The sequence below is a fragment of the Hyalella azteca genome, unplaced genomic scaffold (assembly GCF_000764305.2).
Source record: "Hyalella azteca isolate HAZT.00-mixed unplaced genomic scaffold, Hazt_2.0.2 contig6537, whole genome shotgun sequence".
NCBI lineage: Eukaryota > Metazoa > Arthropoda > Malacostraca > Amphipoda > Hyalellidae > Hyalella > Hyalella azteca.
Genome location: NW_025936696.1, coordinates 57,490 through 76,725, shown reverse-complemented (window position 1 = coordinate 76,725; position 19,236 = coordinate 57,490). Strand labels below are relative to the sequence as shown.

Below are 19,236 nucleotides of genomic sequence, written 5' to 3'. Positions count from 1 at the left end.
TTAGCATCTTCAAGAGGATTGCTGTGCTAGAGATGTATGGTATATACGTGCAAATTTTCTGAACTGAATTCGCAGATTCATTTTTATATGGGATTTTAGTTCAAAGAAGTTGAAAATAAATTAATTTGAATAGCCTAGTTTTTTATGGTATTTCATTCGTCTGTTATTTTTATCTGACTAAATCAATTTGTGATATGATATGAGATAGTTTAATAACAAATGAACGAACGTGAGGTGTGGAGAGAATAACCAATTTGGACAAATAAACTAGTGTTCATTGACAACACGTCAACACCGAACTGACATTTCAATAGTACGGAAAAAACTCGCGATATTTTATACTTTTCCTAAGCATTTGCAGAGCAGGATATAGGTTTTGAAATCTTTAAGTTCATTTTGAGATTATTGTAAGCAGCATAATGCTCCAAAATTCATTATTTTGATGGATATCTTCGTAATATCTTAGTTGATGGATTTCTTCGTAATATCTTAGTTTATGGATATCTTCGTAATATCTTAGTTGATGGATATCTTCGTAATATCTTAGTTGATGGATATCTTCTTAATATCTTAGTTGATTGTTATCTTCGTAATATCTTAGTTTCCATATAATGAAAGAAACGGCCAATGCCAATTTTTATGCGGATATCAATTCTTGCGGACGCTGCAATAGAGGATCAGAGGTCCGCTGGTGGTACTTAGAGACGCTCCCGTAAAGGGGACTTTATGGTCCCTTTGGGGGCCAATCGCCTGGAATAGGATGGAAAAAAGGGGCCCAAACAGGGGGACCAGGGGATAACAGCAGGTAAGAAGAGAACAAAGGGGATAAGGACTGTGAGGGAGGAGGGATGCAAGCGTATTGTTCAAGGCGTCGAGCGAAGGTAGACATGAGGCTTGGTAGACGCGCGTCAAGATCTACGCTATAGCTGGAACATACTGTGAAATACAGCAAAAATAAGGCATGTAACATAAATAACACTCATTAAAAATAGTCAATACGAAGGGAAGTTTTTTGCACATATAATTTACAAACCCAAATAATTTTGGAAATGGCGGTTTGTATAATGAAAGATCGGGCGAGTAAAATTTGTTGAGTTATGCCACGTCGAGGAACTTGACAAACATCAATTTTTAAATAACTAATGTTGAAAAATGTTATCGGCAACGGTATTTTTATGATAAGAATGATGCTGCAACTCTATTTACTAAAAATTAATTACAAAAATAGCAATAAATTGGAATATCTATTAGAGAATCGGGATGAGGTATGTAACGTTCACAAATAGAGTTCGTAACACTGAACAATATGTGAAAATTAATTGGAATAGGGGATTCGCGGCATGAAAATCAGATTAGACAATTTCAATAATATGAGTCAAAGAAGCAATAGGCAAGTTTATTAAAAATATTATTATTAATTACATTATTAATCAAATCATTATTAATTATTATTATATTAATAACGGCGCAAATTATTATTATTAAAAGAGAGAAATACATAATAGTGTTCGCTATGTAGGAATATAGAAAAGTCGAAAGAGAAAAAAGGGGGAGAGGAAGAAGTCAGAAGGGGAGACAGGAACAAGGGGAAGAAGGGAAATGAGGAAAGAAGTTAAGAGCTGTGAAATGGTCAATTTGTAGACGGTAGAACGGCCCCACTGGGACGTCGGTTTCCATTAGGCGCGAGAAACATCACACGGAATTACGACATCAACTTATTAAAACAAACCCAAATGGTGGATAATGGAATGAATTTGGGGCCGAGATCCCCTCTTTGTCAATAAATTATTCATCTCACAATGGCCCTGAAAGTGATGAAGTGTTCCGAGAAACTGACTTGGAGAAATTCTCTACGGAACATTTTTGTGCGCCATTAGATTATCCGAATACCGAGATAACTCCTACGAGGCTGCAACTGCACTTTGTGTTATTGTTAAATACAACTACAACAATCGCTTTTTGTAAGCTGACGATTTGATGTTGTTGTTGTGCTGGAGAAATTTTTGGTGGATAAAACGGCGATATTTTTTAGCACATTTTTTAATCCACCTGAGGACGAGAATATTTTTTTAATTTAGATGAAACTGAGTTTCCCTGAGCCGGACAAAATACTTAAAAGTACGACGATGTTTGTAAAAATAATTTTTGTATGCAATTCGCTAATATTTAAGAGGCAGGCAGGCTTTTTAGGAAATATATTCTAGAGTATAAAGTAAATGAACAAATAGACTCTCAGATGCGTGAGATTCAGATTTGCCTAGCCTCACGAGACTCACCTCGTCTAGCCTCACGAGACTCACCTCGTCTAGCCTCACGAGACTCACTTCGTCTAGCCTCACGAGACTCGTCTAGCCTCACGAGACTCGTCTAGCCTCACGAGACTCACCTCGTCTAGCCTCACGAGACTCACCTCACCTAGCCTCACGAGACTCACCTCAAGTTCACAAGGAATTTAAAAGCAAAGAAAACGCCAAGAAAATTCACCATATCGATATTGAAAACGTTTCGGAGTCCAGCTCCATCATCAGTTGGGGCTACTCGGGACAATCTCTATTTTGCGTCTGGCACCTTACGAATAGCATATGGAATTTTTTTGACAACGCCATTCGATAGCCCTGCCAATCAGCTATAAAATGAGACTAAACTTTGTTTATGAAATGTTTCATTGTAAGAAGTTATTAACTGTTATTTAAAACTAATCGTTCAAATCTGTCCTGAGTAGCCCCGGTTGAAGGTATACTATATATATATACTTTACTCAATTAAGCTAATTTAGGTCTCTAATTGCTAGTTTTTTTGATTGTATCTGAAATTGGTAGGCGAAAATAGCTTGCATGCCGAATTTCAGATCTCTAGAGCAATCAGAAGTTGGCTAATTTTTGTTGTCAATGTTAACAACAAACAAACGCGAAGCTAAGTTAAGAAAAACGTGTTAAAAAGCAAAACCTGAAAGCTTGGAAAGTCCAGGTACTTTCCACTTTCAATCCATTGTATACATATTTGTTTATGACATCCCTTTCCAGCTGTGATTGGTTGATGGGATTGTTATGTAATCCTTTCCAGCTGCAATTGGTTGTGCCCAAATATGGTATGTGTACTGGTTAACTTAATTATTAAACTAACTTAACTTAATACTTAACTTAAACTTAATCATTAAAAACGATGGGCCTGGAAAATTGTCAAAAAGGAGCGCTTTGGAGAATTTTCAATGCAATGTGTAATTGTGCATTGTATCTTGCTACTGTGGCCGCCCTTACTAAACAGTGCCAGATGCTATCACTTAATAGGCAGTGCTATCAACTCCTGTCAGAAAAATCAATGTTGAAATATCAATGTACTTCAGTGTGGAATTCTTGGATAGTACACGAAGTCTCTGCCATTTTTGGGTGGATGCAGGTCAATCTTCAGACTCTGATTGTGATGTATCCACTTCAGACTGTGTCTCTGTGATAGGTTGTGTGATGGCTTTTTCATGCTATGTGTACTGGTTAATTAAATGCCTCTTGAGAATTCCTCACTGAATTATTGTCCTTGCATGTAAAATCGTGGCAGAGGAGGGGGCCTGCTGTTTTGTGTGTGAGCTGAAAGTTAAATGCAGGAAAGTGGGCAGGTGCTGGTAGGAAAGGTAAATGCAATCTACCTCATTTATATACCAGTATATATGAAGGATGTACACAAATATTATAAAACTTTACAGCTATTTCAATCATTCATAGTGCCTGCAATCAAGATTTATCATTTTGATTAAAGGTCATAGAATTAGGTATAGAGGATGAATCAATGAAGACTGATTTCCTAGTTTTAATGTATGACTTTTTCTTGCAGGTCGAAAGTTCAGTGACAAGCATGAGTGGGTGGAGGTGTCTGGCAGCAGTGGCAAAATAGGAATCACAAATTATGCCCAAGATGCTTTGGGGGATATTGTTTATGCACAGCTACCTGAACTGGATTCTGAGTTCTCTCAGGGAGGTGAGTATTTTAACTGAACTGAATAATACAATTTGTCATATTTTAACTGAACTCATGCTATCCACATAAGCTTCTTTGCCCAGCTCATTATTTCCTGAAACCCCTGGTTGTCCTTTTAAGCTTTTTTGGTCATAATTTAAGGTGCCATTTATCCCTGTTTGTATATTTAATGTATGTACACTTCTGCTGAAAATGCAATGAAAAGCATTAAATATATAGTTAAGTATGACATCTGAGAAATAGGGTGAAATGTTATTTAGTGATTGTTCTTAATATTTTTTTTTATCATGTGCACCTCATTGGGAGCCAAGTTTTTATAGCAACAATTGAAAATATTTACAAAGATGCTTTTGCTCTCATCAATTATTTTCCAAATTTGTGAAACAAAAAATAAAAATGTGAGAAATTAATAAGAAAAAGTTGCTGGGCAACAATTGACTGGCTGGTGAAGTATGAAATAGTTTACCAGTTGTAGACTACATAACAATGCTATCATCATCATCCACAAAATCTCCTCTGGGCAGCCAGTAATGTCATGAATTTAGTCAAAAATGCATTCTAAATTCTGGTTATTAAGAAAGGCAAATTTCCATTAATGCATGAAGTTATGTGTTCAATGACACAAGCTGCTGAACTATCTACAGTACTAGTGCAGCTCAGGAGTGTTTTCAAATGTCTTTGAAGAAAATATAATTGCATTTTGGGAATTTTCTACTAATTGCATTTTCAAAACTTTTTATGAGGCATTTTTTTTATTTATGAGGGCATCTAAGTGCAAGTTTTTTCTTTGCTTCTGCAGGACTCTATTGTGTATAAATATATATATATATTTTTTTTCTGGAGCAGCTTAATTCTCTAGCAATTTGGTGTATTCAAATAGGGTTTTATGTTAGGTCCTGTTTAGGTTTTATGTCTGTCTTTGAATTTTGACTTTTAAAGTGATTTTATTCATTTTTAGTTTAGTCGAACTGATGATGGAGCTGGACTCCGAAACGCTTTCAATATCGATATGGTGAATTTTCTTGGCGTTTTCTCTGCTTTTAAATTCCTTGAGACTCACCTCGTCTAGCCTCACGAGACTCGTCTAGCCTCACGAGACTCACCTCGTCTAGCCTCACGAGCCTCACCTAACTGAGGCGGAGGCCTGCAGCCTGAGCGTCTTCACGGCCACGACCTGCTTGCGGCCGCCGTCGTGCGCCAGCTCGCCCAGGTGCACCTGAGACAAGCATGCACAAGTATGGCCAATTAATTATTTAATTTGGTGAATTTAATTATTTGGTGATTATAGGCAATTATAGGCAAAATATAGGTAATTATAGGTAATTATAGGTAATTATTGGTAATTATTGGCAATTATTGGTTATTATAGGCAATTACTGGTAAATATAGGTAACTATAGGTAATGATAGGTATTTATAGGTAATTATTGGTTATTATAGGTATTTATGGGTAATTATAGGTAATTATAGGTAACTATAGGTCATTATATGTAAATAAATGTAGGTAATTATGGGTAATTATTATAGGCAATTATGGGTAATTAATTCTAGGTAATAATAGGTAATTAATTAGGACTAGCTGATAAAAAGATCATGAATCAGATTACTACCGTATTCCATGCAAAAATTAATTCCTACACAGCTCTAGGATATTACAAGGAAAATTTATATTGTAGCACAGGAATATTTGTGTTGAATCTGAGTTTAAGGGACCTGAGCTGGACCTGAGTGAAGCTGAATACCTTTCACAATATCTGAAGTGTAAATCGTTTGAATGAGTTCAATATAACGATTTTAAACTCCAAACCGTGATTTCCATCACAGAAACCTACACAGTTCATTGACAGTTTTTCATGATTCGTACACCACCGAAATGTGATGTTATGAGGAATAAATCCATTTAGAACTAATCTAAGAACTGAACTAACCATATCTAATACCATCAAAAAAGTATTCAAAATTATATTAACTACGATATAAAAAAGTTATTTTTAAGGCTCGAAAAAAAAACTTAACTTTGCCAAAGGTAAGCAAAGGTTCCAAACTCAATCAAAGATGCAAGTGCTTAACATGATGCAATCTAATGCAATGAATAAACGTTCAAAATTATTTCATAATTTCCTAAATTTATAGCGGCCTAAAAAAATTACTCAAAACAACATTCCTTCCAACAATATTCCTTCCAATGAAAATTTGATAGCAAGCAACAACAGAGAAGTGAATCTGATGAAAGTCTCAGGTTTCCCTGGAAATATTCGTGCAGAAAAGGACGGTCACCTCGCCAAACTGTCCCTCGCCGAGTTTTTGCAGCAACGTAATCTTATCTTGCGCTATCTCCTGTGGAGGGCTGGTCTCCATCAGCGCTACCACGTCTTCCCCTGCCATCAGGCCTCCACCGTTCTGTAGTGCAGGGAATTACTGACGCGAGTAACCGAGTACATCACGATATATTTTAGTAATATCGTTCATTATATATTACTCTACTACTTCATTACATTGTCAGTAATTTATTATTCATTAAATTATTACCTCATCAATTATTACTTCAATTTTTGTTTCACGAATGTTAAACTGTTCAAGATTTTCACAGCACTGATATGACTATTTTTGACTTATGCAGTTTTTGCCTGACATTTTATCTCAACGAAGTCTATTTTAAACTGCACAAGAAGGCAGTGAAAAAACCTGTTTATCTTCCAGTTTTACCTCCAAAATCTCAGTAGTTGCGTAGAAATTTTCTTCTTGATGTGTCGCCCCAGCACTGTTGGTTGATCCTCCAGAACTGGAAGACACCGTAGCTCCTGAGGAACCTGCAGGGGTGCTACCAAGGGTACCTCCCAAGGTGCTGCCTAGAGTACTTGTGTTCATACCCCCACCATGACGAGAAGGTATTGAATTAATTGTGTTGTTTTCACCACAACTCAAATCTGCGGCCATGTTGCGGGTAAGAGTACTCGATATGTTGCGGTGGCTGAGAGTAGAGCAAGCAGGCATGGTGCCGTTGTCCATGGGGTTGGCTATGATGGATGAGGAGGTTGAGTGAGAGCCCAGTAGTGAGTGTTTACTCATGAAGGATGCAAAAGGACCTTGGTAAGGGACCTTGTTGTGTGCCAGCAGCGGGGGCGCGTATAAAACTTCTTCTTCCGTTCCAGACGTCGTGATGTGCGGCACTGCATTATATTATCATTATAATCACAAATAAAAGTATTATCACATTATTATCACAAAATTATTATCACATTATTATCACAAAAGTATTATCACATTATTATCACAAAAGTATTAACACATTATATCACAAATAAAAGTATCAAAAATGTGCAATAGATTTTCATGATGAAAGAATTGCGGACATGTAAGTAATAATTGAAGTTGAAAATAAAAATAATATATCAGGGTGAATCAGGAATTCGTCGCGGGCGTGTAGAGTTATTCCTGTATTTCTGTACGAAGGTTAGAATCCAAAATAATATTGTAGCTAAAGTGGAAATAAAATTTACATATTAGTTAGAACCGACAGCAAAGAAATTAGCAGGAAATTTTTAATATTTTTCCATTTTACCACCGATGTTTGCTAAAAAATTCATCACCTCTATGCTTTTCAATATATTGAAATTGTGCTGTATTAATGTTAGCCTTGAGGTAGAGTTGATCTTAAATTGTCGAATGTGCGACGTGGGCAGAAGCGTGACAAATTTTAATATGGAATTATAATTATTTACCGGTGTAGTCGGGTGACGAAAGTCTGTTGAGGGACGAGTCCTTGCCATGCATTCTAGGGTAGCCCACTAAGTTGCTGAACGCAAGCTGGTAGGGCTCAGAGTAAAGACCTGACTTGCCTTCTCCACTGCCCAGGCCGAGCTGAAGCAAAAAAATATAACTCAGTACTCACTGCAGTGAGTGACAGAGAGCGCATTTTCTCGTCGACGAAAAATTGAGGTCACGGACGGACGGACAGACAGACGGACATGGCGAGCACAATAGTGCATTTTTTTATAAATGAGAAATTGCGCTAAAAATACATTATAAACTAGAGCCAATATATCTGTTAAGTTTGCATGAATAAATGTACTGAATATGCATTGCCGAATGACGATGTAGGCCCGGTGAGACGCTACCGCTGACCAGTCCCAGCTTAAGTCAAATAATAAACATAACCATAGGAATGCAGGTTATAAATTATAAATGAATAATTCGTTGCGTTGATGCTGAGTTAATTTGGAATCGGTACCAACCATCCGTACCCAATGGCATAGAATAATATTATCAAAGCATTATTAAAACCCTTAGAGGATATGCTGCGTAAATTACATTGCCTGACGACTCAAAAAAATTAGTCATGAATCAGGAAAAAAAATTAAAAACGTTTGAAAAAAATGAACAAATAAAAATACAAGAAAACATGCTATGGTCTTCGCAGCAGTTCACCATAAAGAAGTTTTATGGTTTAAGAAGAAGGATGACGCCTCCTGAACTTAAAAATGCATGGACGCAATTACAACAGGCTACAAGAAACCCTGTGTCTCCTCTAAATAAAAAAAATATACTGCAGTGAGTGACAGAGAGCGCATTTTCTCGTCGACGAAAACGTGAAGTCACGTACGGACAGACAGACGGACAGACGGACGGACGGACAGACGGACATGGCGAGCAAAATTGTGCATTTTTTTCATAAATGAGAAAATGCGCTAAAAATCTTTCTGTTGGTCTTCCGACGTCGATAAAGTTTCGTGGGGGTATTGTCCATGTTGAGTCGGTAGTTACTCTCTACATTAGAGGATGTAGTTTAGAGATCTGTAAGTCAGTTTGCTGTTATTATTCGCACCTGAGATACTTGCTTGGCCAGAATGAATGGCGATTATAAGGATTTTATCATTTGTAAGAATTGTGAATTGTCGTGCTTCTATCTTCTTGTAATTTAGGATACTTACTTGGTTGAAAATATGGTAAGTAGAAGCAGTAATTCTTTGAAAATTATATTGGTGCTCACTAGTGAGGAAACATGATGTTTATTTAAAAATCATATCATAAATTCTTTAAGGCAAATAATGTGTAGAACAGGAAAGATTATTTTGACTATCAATCAATTTATGATAAATTATTAATATCGAATGACCAGAAAATGGGGTATGAGTCTACTGTAACAAATAACTTAGTTATTAAATAGAAAGGAAAATTTTTGAGAGAAAAAAAATCATCATTAGAAAAGTGATTGGCAGGAACTGGTGAGCAGCTAAATATTAGAACACAATTTGACGAAGAGTGCAAGTATTTAAATCGCAACAACAATGAATAATTATTAATTACTACACATTATAATCATGAATAAAAGCAAGAACTCGGGGCACAATAACCGATTTACTGTAATGACGACGTGATTAATAAAAAACACAAGTGGTCCGCGACGCTCGTCGCACGATCCCTCGCAGTAGGTGTCAGTCCTGATGCATGTGGCCTTGCATAAACAAACATTTATTACATACAAGAATTCCTCCTGAGTTGACGAAGTTGTGCAGAATTTGCAGAAAATGTTTGCGTTGCATAGTATATAAACATATGAAGATGCTTCATTCATTCTATTTATTCCTGTTGCTGTTATTTATTGTAGATTCACTTCTATGAATGATTTCTTCATTAATAATGCTGAGAGTTCATAGGTTGGCATAAAAGCTTCAACGGAAGTTAGATAAAACCACACGTGCATCTGCCGTTGGGAAGGTAATGGGGCTATGCTGAATGGTCTCTAAAACACGAAATACGACTCAAAGTTGAACAAAAGTGTCTGGTTTGTCATGGGATTGCTATTTTATGACCTTCGTTTGAAACCCGATGACCTTTCGGCCCTTAATATTAGAAAAGTTTGGCTGTATCTTCATGGCGTTCATCTGATCGAATAGTGGCCACTATCGTAGGATCGTAGTCCGATCAATTACTTATCAAGGAATTTTCATTCACTTCGTACATATCTAGATGACGGATACAATTAGTTCCGCAGAGCACAAAATAATAATTGTAAAAATCTGACAATTCAGTGATCGAAAAAATATAAAATATAAATAACTGATTACGGATGATTTTGGTTTTATCGGGAACAATCCGCGCGAATTCATCATTGTGGTGAAAGACAACGATGAAGATTGTCTTCGCGCCAATCGTAAGCTAATTCTTAGCGAGCGATCGATCGTCAGAGATGTTAAATACAAGCAATAATAGTCGAAAAATAATTTTGATGAATGATTACTCAGTAAATTTGGCCCTAATGGCAATATTTAATCTGATTATACATATCTACATCTTGAAGCCTTGACACCCATACGAAGACCAATTAATTTCAGGTGATCCCAATTTTCAGCCACATAAATTTTTCTATAATAATTTCAAATTTTCACCCACTGCAAACTCACATGGAGGAAATTTATTATTGATTTAACTCGAGTGTCATATTGACGGTTACGTTAGGAGGATCGATCACTGTCAACCTGGGGTAACCTAAAAAGAAAATTGGACAATATCATCTTGAAGTGCTTTAGTTCAGGAAAATAGAAACGATTTATTAAAGTTTCAGTGGCGGATGAATAAGGGAGGTCGGTTTTCAAGTAGGGGGGAGCTCCAAATATTGAAAGCCGAAAAGCAGCAAATATGAAATAAACCTTCGTGATTTCTGAACGACTGTCTATATAAACTTGAGGTAAAATAAAAAATGACTAACACGGAAAATTTATCAAAGCTGTCAGATGAAATCAGTTAGAAGAAAGATATTGTGTAATTGAAACGCCAAATATTATAATCAGTATCAGTTGTGAAGAAGGGAAAATTATAAAACAAGTTGATGAGAAAATAAATGATAAGGGCTTTGTTTATGAATATATATAAAAATGTAGCTTCTAAGTAAATTGAAAAACGATAGGCTGGCTGAGCCTAAGGATTGTCTGTCGCAGCGCCAGCGCCATCTCACCAGCGCAGTACTTACAAACCAAAACTCATATATGTATTTCCGATCAAGATTGCAATATAGTGATCACTTAAACAGTTGATTGCTGGATTTATAAATCGAAGGTTGGAGAATTTAAAAAAACAATAATTAATAATACTTTGGACAGGTTTAAAATCCATGCTACATTTTACAGTCAATTTACATACAATAAAAATAGTGTTACTGAAATTTGCTATATTCAATGCAGTTCAAAAATATCCTAATAAATAATTAACATCGAATAAAGTACATATTAAAAATAGTCGCCAGAAGCATCAAAGTGCCCTCAAATTTAAGCGAGAAGAGGTACTGAGAAAAGCATGGCCGGCGAACATAATAATTTCAAACAAATCATGCCCTGTGATTAGCTAATACGACGCCGTGTAAACTTAAGACGCCAAGTATATATATACTCAATTCAAAAATTTTGTTCACGACGAATAACTTTAATTTAGTAGAGCATGCGTGCGATAAAGTCGCTTGCCGTGATCACGTAACCGTTGAGATTTGCACTGGATAGCTCAAGAATTTCAAGGTTAAAAGGATTTTTAAAGTACATATTCGTAGCATTTTGTAGCTGTGATGTGCTCGAGATGCCATAATTGAAGAGTGCAAAGCAACGCCATTATACTGATGATTCCTTCATTTGCTTTCCTCGAAGAAACTATTCTTATTCGCTGTAAAATATTGAGTTTAAAATATATTCTTAGGTATTTACTGAGAACGAGTGGAGCTTATGGAGCGGAAAGTACCAAAAGGCTGATAAATATAGCGTTCTTCTGGCTTCTTTCTGTCCTCAAATTTTCTGTAGATTGTTTGTTCCGTTATTGTTTTTCTAATTGCAAAATTGGGCTTTTGTATCTACTTTGAAAATTTTGTTGAAAATTTTCTACTCGTTTATTTGAATTTTTGCCTCATGATCTCCGGTCATGGCCTCGTGATGGATTTTGTAATCATCTGATGGAAGCATCTGATTGAGACAACAGAAACACGTGATTGAAGCACAGTTTTGTGATTGATGTCTGTTTTTGAACCCAGCCATGCAATTTAAGCAACAAAATGAAGTGCCGGAGATATCACAGTATCTCATTCGAGTGCCATGGTGAATAATTAACAAGAGATGTGCATGTATAAACTCTAAGTTTTTAATTTAACTCTTGGAGCAGAATTTTTTTGATCTGTGCGCTATTAATGGGTCTTTGAATACTGTTACCAGATGCGTAACAGATATGCTCTATTCAAACGAGTAATTGCTACTTTAAATGGGCAATTTAGAATAATTTCAATGGGTCTGCACTAAAAATTTTCAAAGAACTGCATACTACAAAGACAGAAGTGCTGAGATTCTCATCCAAGCGCCAGAGTGTAGGAAAATAAAAGTGCTGATCATGTTATTGTGGTAACGCATGCAGTGAGCCAAACATTTGGCGCAGGATACTCCATAATCCTACGTGAATGCCAATGAAGACATGTGCTAAACATTGCACCCAAGTCACCAATTTAACAATAAAAGAAATGATGACTGTGCGGCTGGAAATCTTGTCCAGAAAATCCCTTCGAGGTGCTGCAGTCAACAAAGGAACAAGTGCTGGTACCGTAATCCGAGCGACCTCTTGGCCCAGGCTACCTGCGAGGTGCTGCTGGACTCTGTGTCGGCTTCTCGCTCTCTGCCCTCTTGGTGGCTGAGTCTCTGCTTGGCCAGCTGCACTGAGGAGATGAGGTTATTGTTGTTGTTGAACTGCAAGGGATTGTGCTGTTGTTGTCGATGCTGACGAGGAAGAGTCGAGTGAGGACGCTGGAGTTTTGGAGGTCGAGGAGAGGAGAAGGATGCTCGGAGAGGAGGGTTAGGACGAGGGGCTGAGATCTGCCGTGCGTAGGAAGGCTGAAGCACAGCAGGAGGCTTCAAGTATTTCTGTACGTCCTGCGTCAGTTCGCGGATTATAATTCATGTTTGAAACATAGGATATATTAAGGCAGAAATTTTGATTGTAAACCAGACACTTCATTTGATATCAGTAAGGAACGTCAGATTATATTTTTAACGATCCAATTTAGCAACTCCTAGACCTCAGATCTAACCTATTGCAGAGTAATTAAATTTTTCGTAAGGTCATAGTTGTGGTGTGTTAATGAGAATGGACTTAAGAATGGACTTAATAAATTATATGTTTAGACTTAACGGGAAAAGCATTTTAATGGTTTTCAGGGACTTCTCATATCCAGAGTTAAAAAATGACGCTATGAACAGTAAGTCACTATAAATAATGAATAGTGATAAATAATATTTTTCATTGCAATAATAATAATTATTATTAATAATGATGAATAATAATTTTATTTGTGCTCTATTTAAGTGCCGCCAAATACTTGGCTTTGAGAGAGTTCACAGCCAAGAATGATATCAGTGTGTTGATCTATGGGAATGTTGATACATTACAACAAAAATTAAAACAACAGTTTTTAACAACAAACAACAATTAAACAACAGTGAATATTCTAGCTTTACAATGAAATAAGTGTTAGCCTTATAGTTCGGAGTATACATTTATACTCTTATTTAATAGCGCATGGAGTCTATGACCCGAGCAGCGTGCGATGGACTCAATAGAGAAATGCGTATAAGCCATCGCATGAGCGCACGTGCTCTGAATGAGCTCGCTGCACCGGTGCGCAGTGTGCCGGGAGTCTGTATTGAATCGAGAGCCTGCAAGGTGCTTCGAATACAAATATCTCCGCACAAAAGCCTTGTAAAAAGAAGCTCCAGCTCCCACTGGAGCAAGAATAGCAGCTAGGACTCGAGATGTGGGGTAGAATAGAGCACAGATAATGCGACCGACGGTTGGAAAAAAATATCGCTGGCACCAAAGAATCAGCAAACAACTTCAGGCGTTGGTTTTTTACCAAGTTTTTTTAGACAGATCTTGTTCTTCTTGGTATCTTTGTGAAGTCGAGTCAAGAAGATAAGAGGGATGATGCTGAAAATGCGATCTTTGCAGGAGAAAAATGCTAAGTAATGAGTGGGGGAGAGGGTAAAAATATGAGAGATCACTTCGGTGGGATTAGGAAAAATACTTCAAGTCCACCTGTAAAAGGGGAAGATGGGGAAACGACTGTATAGGCTGCGAATTTTAAGAGTTAAGTTGCCAAGACACTTACACTTTACCGCTTGTCTTCACTTCTCATCCAGTATATATTCACCATTTTTTCTTTGCCCGATCTTTGCATACGATCATACGACATCTGCTCTCGCCTCATGTTTTACGTTTTGTTTACTTTACGGTATATACAGCCTTTCTTTTCAAGCCCCTTTTCCCATTATCTTTGATATCCTCATGGGCCTTTTTTCTCCCCTCATGTGGTATTCTTTTCTTTCCTCTTCCTTCTCTCATCATCCACTTCACCCGTCATCTTCATCTCTATCTCATATGTCACATACGCGCCTCTTCTCGGCTTCCTTGGACGCTGGACATAAAATGCTGTTTAGGTTTAAACTAAGGTTATTAACTTCATAAAAATGAACCTCATATTTTTTGGACAATCTGCTCAAAGTGCGCTATGTTCCCCTATGAATTTTCTAATGACGATTGCTCATTTCAGAGATAATACTTCTGCTAATGGTTCGGCTATAGGAACATCTTGTACAATATTTCTATAGTACTTCCTCAGACGTTCTTAAACAGGTTTTCAAACTTGTACCAGGCATAGAGGGAATTTTTGTAACGATTCACCCATAAATATATAGGAATTCCTATATTTAAGCTGATAGACACACACAACTTAAAATTTGATCACATCTCATCATGTTCCCATCCTTGCAAGCAACATTTATGGTCATGATGCGACTTATGCTGAGTCATGACATTTATTCAGGCAGTTAACCAGCTTATCATTCCATATTCAAATGGAAATCATTAAGATTTTTAATTATTATTATTATGACAGTAATTGATTGACTATATGCCAATGTTTAAGCGGCTAGAAATGAACAAATAAACCATGTATAATTAACACAATTATGATACTTGCCAATCGTGAGAGAAGTGTGAGAAAGATTTACTGTAACAATGACGCGCATTATTTGTTAATGATCGGATATACATTCGAGAATAAATCTTGCCTTGAAAGATGTTGATTGGTCTTTGAACGTCTAGTTGCTCTCTTTTCACATCGAAGTAAGTAAGATTCACAATCGATCTTTTCTCGAATGAACATAAGAATTTAGTCCCATTTCTTCGCATCCGCAGCTGATTTATAAATAACATTAAATACAAATTTGGTTTTTGTTGAAACATGCAAATTTACGTTGCGCATGCAGGTGAGGCACACGAGTTAGAAGTCGAAATATTACTTTTTGATTGCCTTGATTCCACAACAGCGAGGTTTATTCTTCATTATATAGCTCACCCACCTTAAGGTTGACAACGTCGCGCTTCTCGCCGAAGGGTCCGGTGTAGACGTCGTGGCATCACCCACCTTTTGGTTGACAACGTCGCGCTTCTCGCCGAAGGGTCCGGTGTAGACGTCGTGGCATCACCCACCTTAAGGTTGACAACGTCGCGCTTCTCGCCGAAGGGTCCGGTGTAGACGTCGTGGCATCACTCACCTTAAGGTTGACAACGTCGCGCTTCTCGCCGAAGGGTTCGGTGTAGACGTCGTGCATCACCCACCTTAAGGTTGACAACGTCGCGCTTCTCGCCGAAGGGTCCGGTGTAGACGTCGTGCATCACTCACCTTAAGGTTGACAACGTCGCGCTTCTCGCCGAAGGGCCCGGTGTAGACGTCGTGGGTGATGTGTCCAGCCTTTTGTCGGCGAGCTCTCCAGCAGATAAGCAGGATGGCCGATAGCAGCAGGCATATGACAGCCACCAGCACGCCGATGATGAGAGCCACGTGCTCGTGGTTGCCAGCCCCGGCGCTCAGGTCTGTCACTACTGCCACAGAAATACCGTAGCAGTGTTACGATCATTCATCACGAGCGACCAAAACAGTTATACTGAAACCTAATATTTTTTTTGGACGGAAAATAAATTTTTTAGGACGAATTCATTAATTATAACTTTAGTTATGTATAACATCTTTCACTATTTCACTATTCATTTACTAAAAATTTTGCAAGTGGGTAACAGAGTCTTTCGGAAATTTCTCCGGCTTTTCACGAACCATAATTATTCACAGAACATTCGTCAATATTGACAAAGAAAATTTAATTTGTCCTAATTTTTTTCGTTAACAAATTTAACCCAGCGTGTTAACTCAGCAATTCGATGGTGTCTGCTGATCACCAGCTCAGATCTTAATCCCAGGCGCTGACATTCGTTCACGCTCGGCAATGCCACGGTAAATAATTAAACTGCGTCTGGCGCGTGTGTTCGGCATGACATAAAAATATAACTCAGTACTCACTGCAGTGCATGTCAGAGAGCGCATTTTCTCGTCGACGAAAACTTGAGGTCACGGACGGACAGACAGACGGACAGACAGATGGACGGACATGGCGAGCACAATAGTGCATTTTTTCCATAAATGAGAAAATGCCCTAAAAACTTCTTCTACGCGCATGACTTTTGCTCAATTTGATTGAGTGGTGAAAGCGGGATTCTCTTTTATCTTAAATACTCAAAAATCTCTCAGCGCCCAATATTTTCTGGCTTATCTTAAATATTTAGACAAAAACGCCATATGTTATGATGGAAAGAGAAAGTACTTTAAATTACTCTAGATAAGAAGAAATGAAACGTCAGCAATATGGAGTGGCGAGTTTTTCGTACATCTAAACTTGATAATGAATACCGACCTTCGAACCTTCCGACCTTCGAACCTTCCGACCTTCGAATATCCGACCTCTTGCGAACCTTCGTAAAATCAGAGTGGAATTTCGCTCGGAAAATTTGAATTTCCAAAACCTATTAAAAGTCTACTTAGCCGAATTGAGAAAAGAAATAAAAATTGAATGATCCATATAATCTACGTAGAGTCCTACATGATAGCTTAATTCAGTACCCCTACTATTTTTGCACGAATCTTTTTTTTTGTCCATGATTAGGAGAAAGAATTTTCAAGCAGCATTTAATTTGATTCTGTTATTCAGAATAAATTTCAATTATTTGTTATCATTAGGAATTAATGATAAATAATACTTATTAGTTATAAAAAGAACAATTTGTAGTAAAAATATTATAAGTTATCAATACTACAATCTTACCAAGGTTTTTATGGAGTGTCCCCCCGACGGGGGTGCCATCATGTAGGTAACCGCCCCCCGAACCTCGCGCGCTCCACCCTCCCCCCGCCACCTCCCGCTGCGCTGTGTCCGATTCCGTTTCTTCCGTGAAGTTTCCCGTGGCGATGGCTGAGAAATTGGAAATTGATTTTTTTATTGAACTATTCATAATAATATATCTCATATAATAATCATTTCTAGAGTTGAATGATAAAATGCACATGTTTATTACATTATTATTATAATTGAAATGGAAAAAATATGTTTGAATGACGATATTTTTCACGTGAGTTATCACAACCACTTAGGCATTCGGACTTTTGAAGTGTATCCAAGGGTTGTTTAGGTATTCAAATTTACTCAACATCAACAATAAAATTAGTATTTGCGTGGTAGACGTCGTGATAGACGTCGTGCGTCCTTAACTTACACCGACTAACACACTGAACGTAAACCCCCCACAGTCCTTATTGTTTTTTAACTCTAAAGTGCTAAAAACCGCATCGATTATTTAAATTTTCGAATTTACTTTACAACAGCAATAAATTTTTTTCGAGGCATATATAAACAAACACTGACTATCATACTGAACGTGAATCTCTACACTAATTATTGTTCTCTGAAGTCCTAAAAACCGCATGGAAAGTCTAATTGACCAAATAATATATGTTATAATAACACTGGTATTACCATTGCCTCACTTGAATTAAAGTAGACCTCGGAGGGAAAGTCCTATAGATCAAATAATATATGTTATAATAATTCTGATATCACCATTGCCTCACTTGAATTAAAGTAGACCTCGGACACAAGGATCCACTTGTCGGCGAAGAAGAGCTGCAGTTTGACGTACTTAGCGACAGCCCCGCGCAGCGCGACGCTCACGTTACGTGCGTACTCGCTCACCGGGTCCGGCATGTAGCGGTACACATGCGGGCCTCCGAGGTACTGCTGTCCTCCAACGCTCAGCCACACCCGCGCCTCCGAGAACACCTGTTGAATACCACAACGATGATGATAGTGGCGATAGTTAGTGATGAAAGTAAATTAAATTATCATTTTTATGTAGCGGTACACGTGCGGGCCTCCGAGGTACTGGTGGCCTCCAACGCTCATCCACACCCGCGCCTCCGAGAACACCTGTTGAATAGTGATAGTGATGATAGTGATGGCAGTAAATTAAATTATCATTTTTCAAATTAGGTTAGGTTAATTAGTAAATTAGGTGATCATTTTCCATGTAGCGGTACTGCGGTACACCAGCGGGCCTCCGAGGTACTGCTGACCTCCAACGCTCAGCCACACCCGCGCCTCCGAGAACACCTGTTGAATAGAACAATGATGATGGTAGCTAGTGATTAACATTAATTTAATCATTATCTTCCATGTATCGGTACGTGAGAAGACGTCCGAGGTACTGGTGCCTTCCAACGCTCAGCCACACCAGTACCTCCGTGAACACTTGTTGACTACAGAAATGCTGTTGAAGATTATGATTATGGGTTAATGATGAACAGAATTTTTATTGATAGTGCAAAAGGAAGCACAAACAGGTGTTCAGAAGCACATGCGGGCCTCTGAGAACACCTGTCGATCAAAGCAATGATTTTGACGATAGGGTTCTTAATTTACGCTGGTTTGATTGAAGACAAGAGAATGCTTTTTATGAACAATTTATTATTATTTTTTTTCAATAAGCCGAACAAAATTTCGTGCTGGCGCTGGGAGATGAAAGAGCAGGTTACCAAAAGACATTTCACTGGAATACGACGTTTTGAATATTCAATCTCAATAGGTGGAGAGTTTTAATACACATAAAATTTTGAAATGACGTAAATACATACAAAAGGAATCGTATACACGGTTCGAAATCAAAACTTGAAACTAATCTGGGAACAACTTCAACTTCCTGACAAATCCAGGTGTTTGCAAATTGATAGCTCGAGACTCGTCTTTGATGAGTGGAGACTGATCCTTGATGAGTCTCAAGAGAACTGAGTCAAGAGACTGCTTGAAAAGAACTGCTTGAAGAGACAAAATTTAAATAATAACTGCTTTGCGTAAGTGAATAAGAA

General features: G+C 37.7%; 1 protein-coding gene across 1 annotated transcript in view; it reads right to left on the bottom strand.

Moving 5' to 3' along the window:
• Positions 1-19,236, bottom strand: part of LOC108664947 (discoidin domain-containing receptor 2) — an 85,066-nt gene that overhangs the window by 10,893 nt on the left and 54,937 nt on the right. Inside the window, exons 7-14 of the mRNA XM_047880896.1 lie at positions 17,947-18,154; positions 17,144-17,290; positions 15,673-15,872; positions 12,569-12,862; positions 7,691-7,829; positions 6,675-7,138; positions 6,246-6,368; positions 5,097-5,185 (exon numbers count right to left, since the gene is read on the bottom strand). Of these exons, the coding sequence (XP_047736852.1) occupies positions 5,097-5,185; positions 6,246-6,368; positions 6,675-7,138; positions 7,691-7,829; positions 12,569-12,862; positions 15,673-15,872; positions 17,144-17,290; positions 17,947-18,154 (1,664 nt within the window). The remainder of the gene's footprint in view (positions 1-5,096; positions 5,186-6,245; positions 6,369-6,674; positions 7,139-7,690; positions 7,830-12,568; positions 12,863-15,672; positions 15,873-17,143; positions 17,291-17,946; positions 18,155-19,236) is intronic.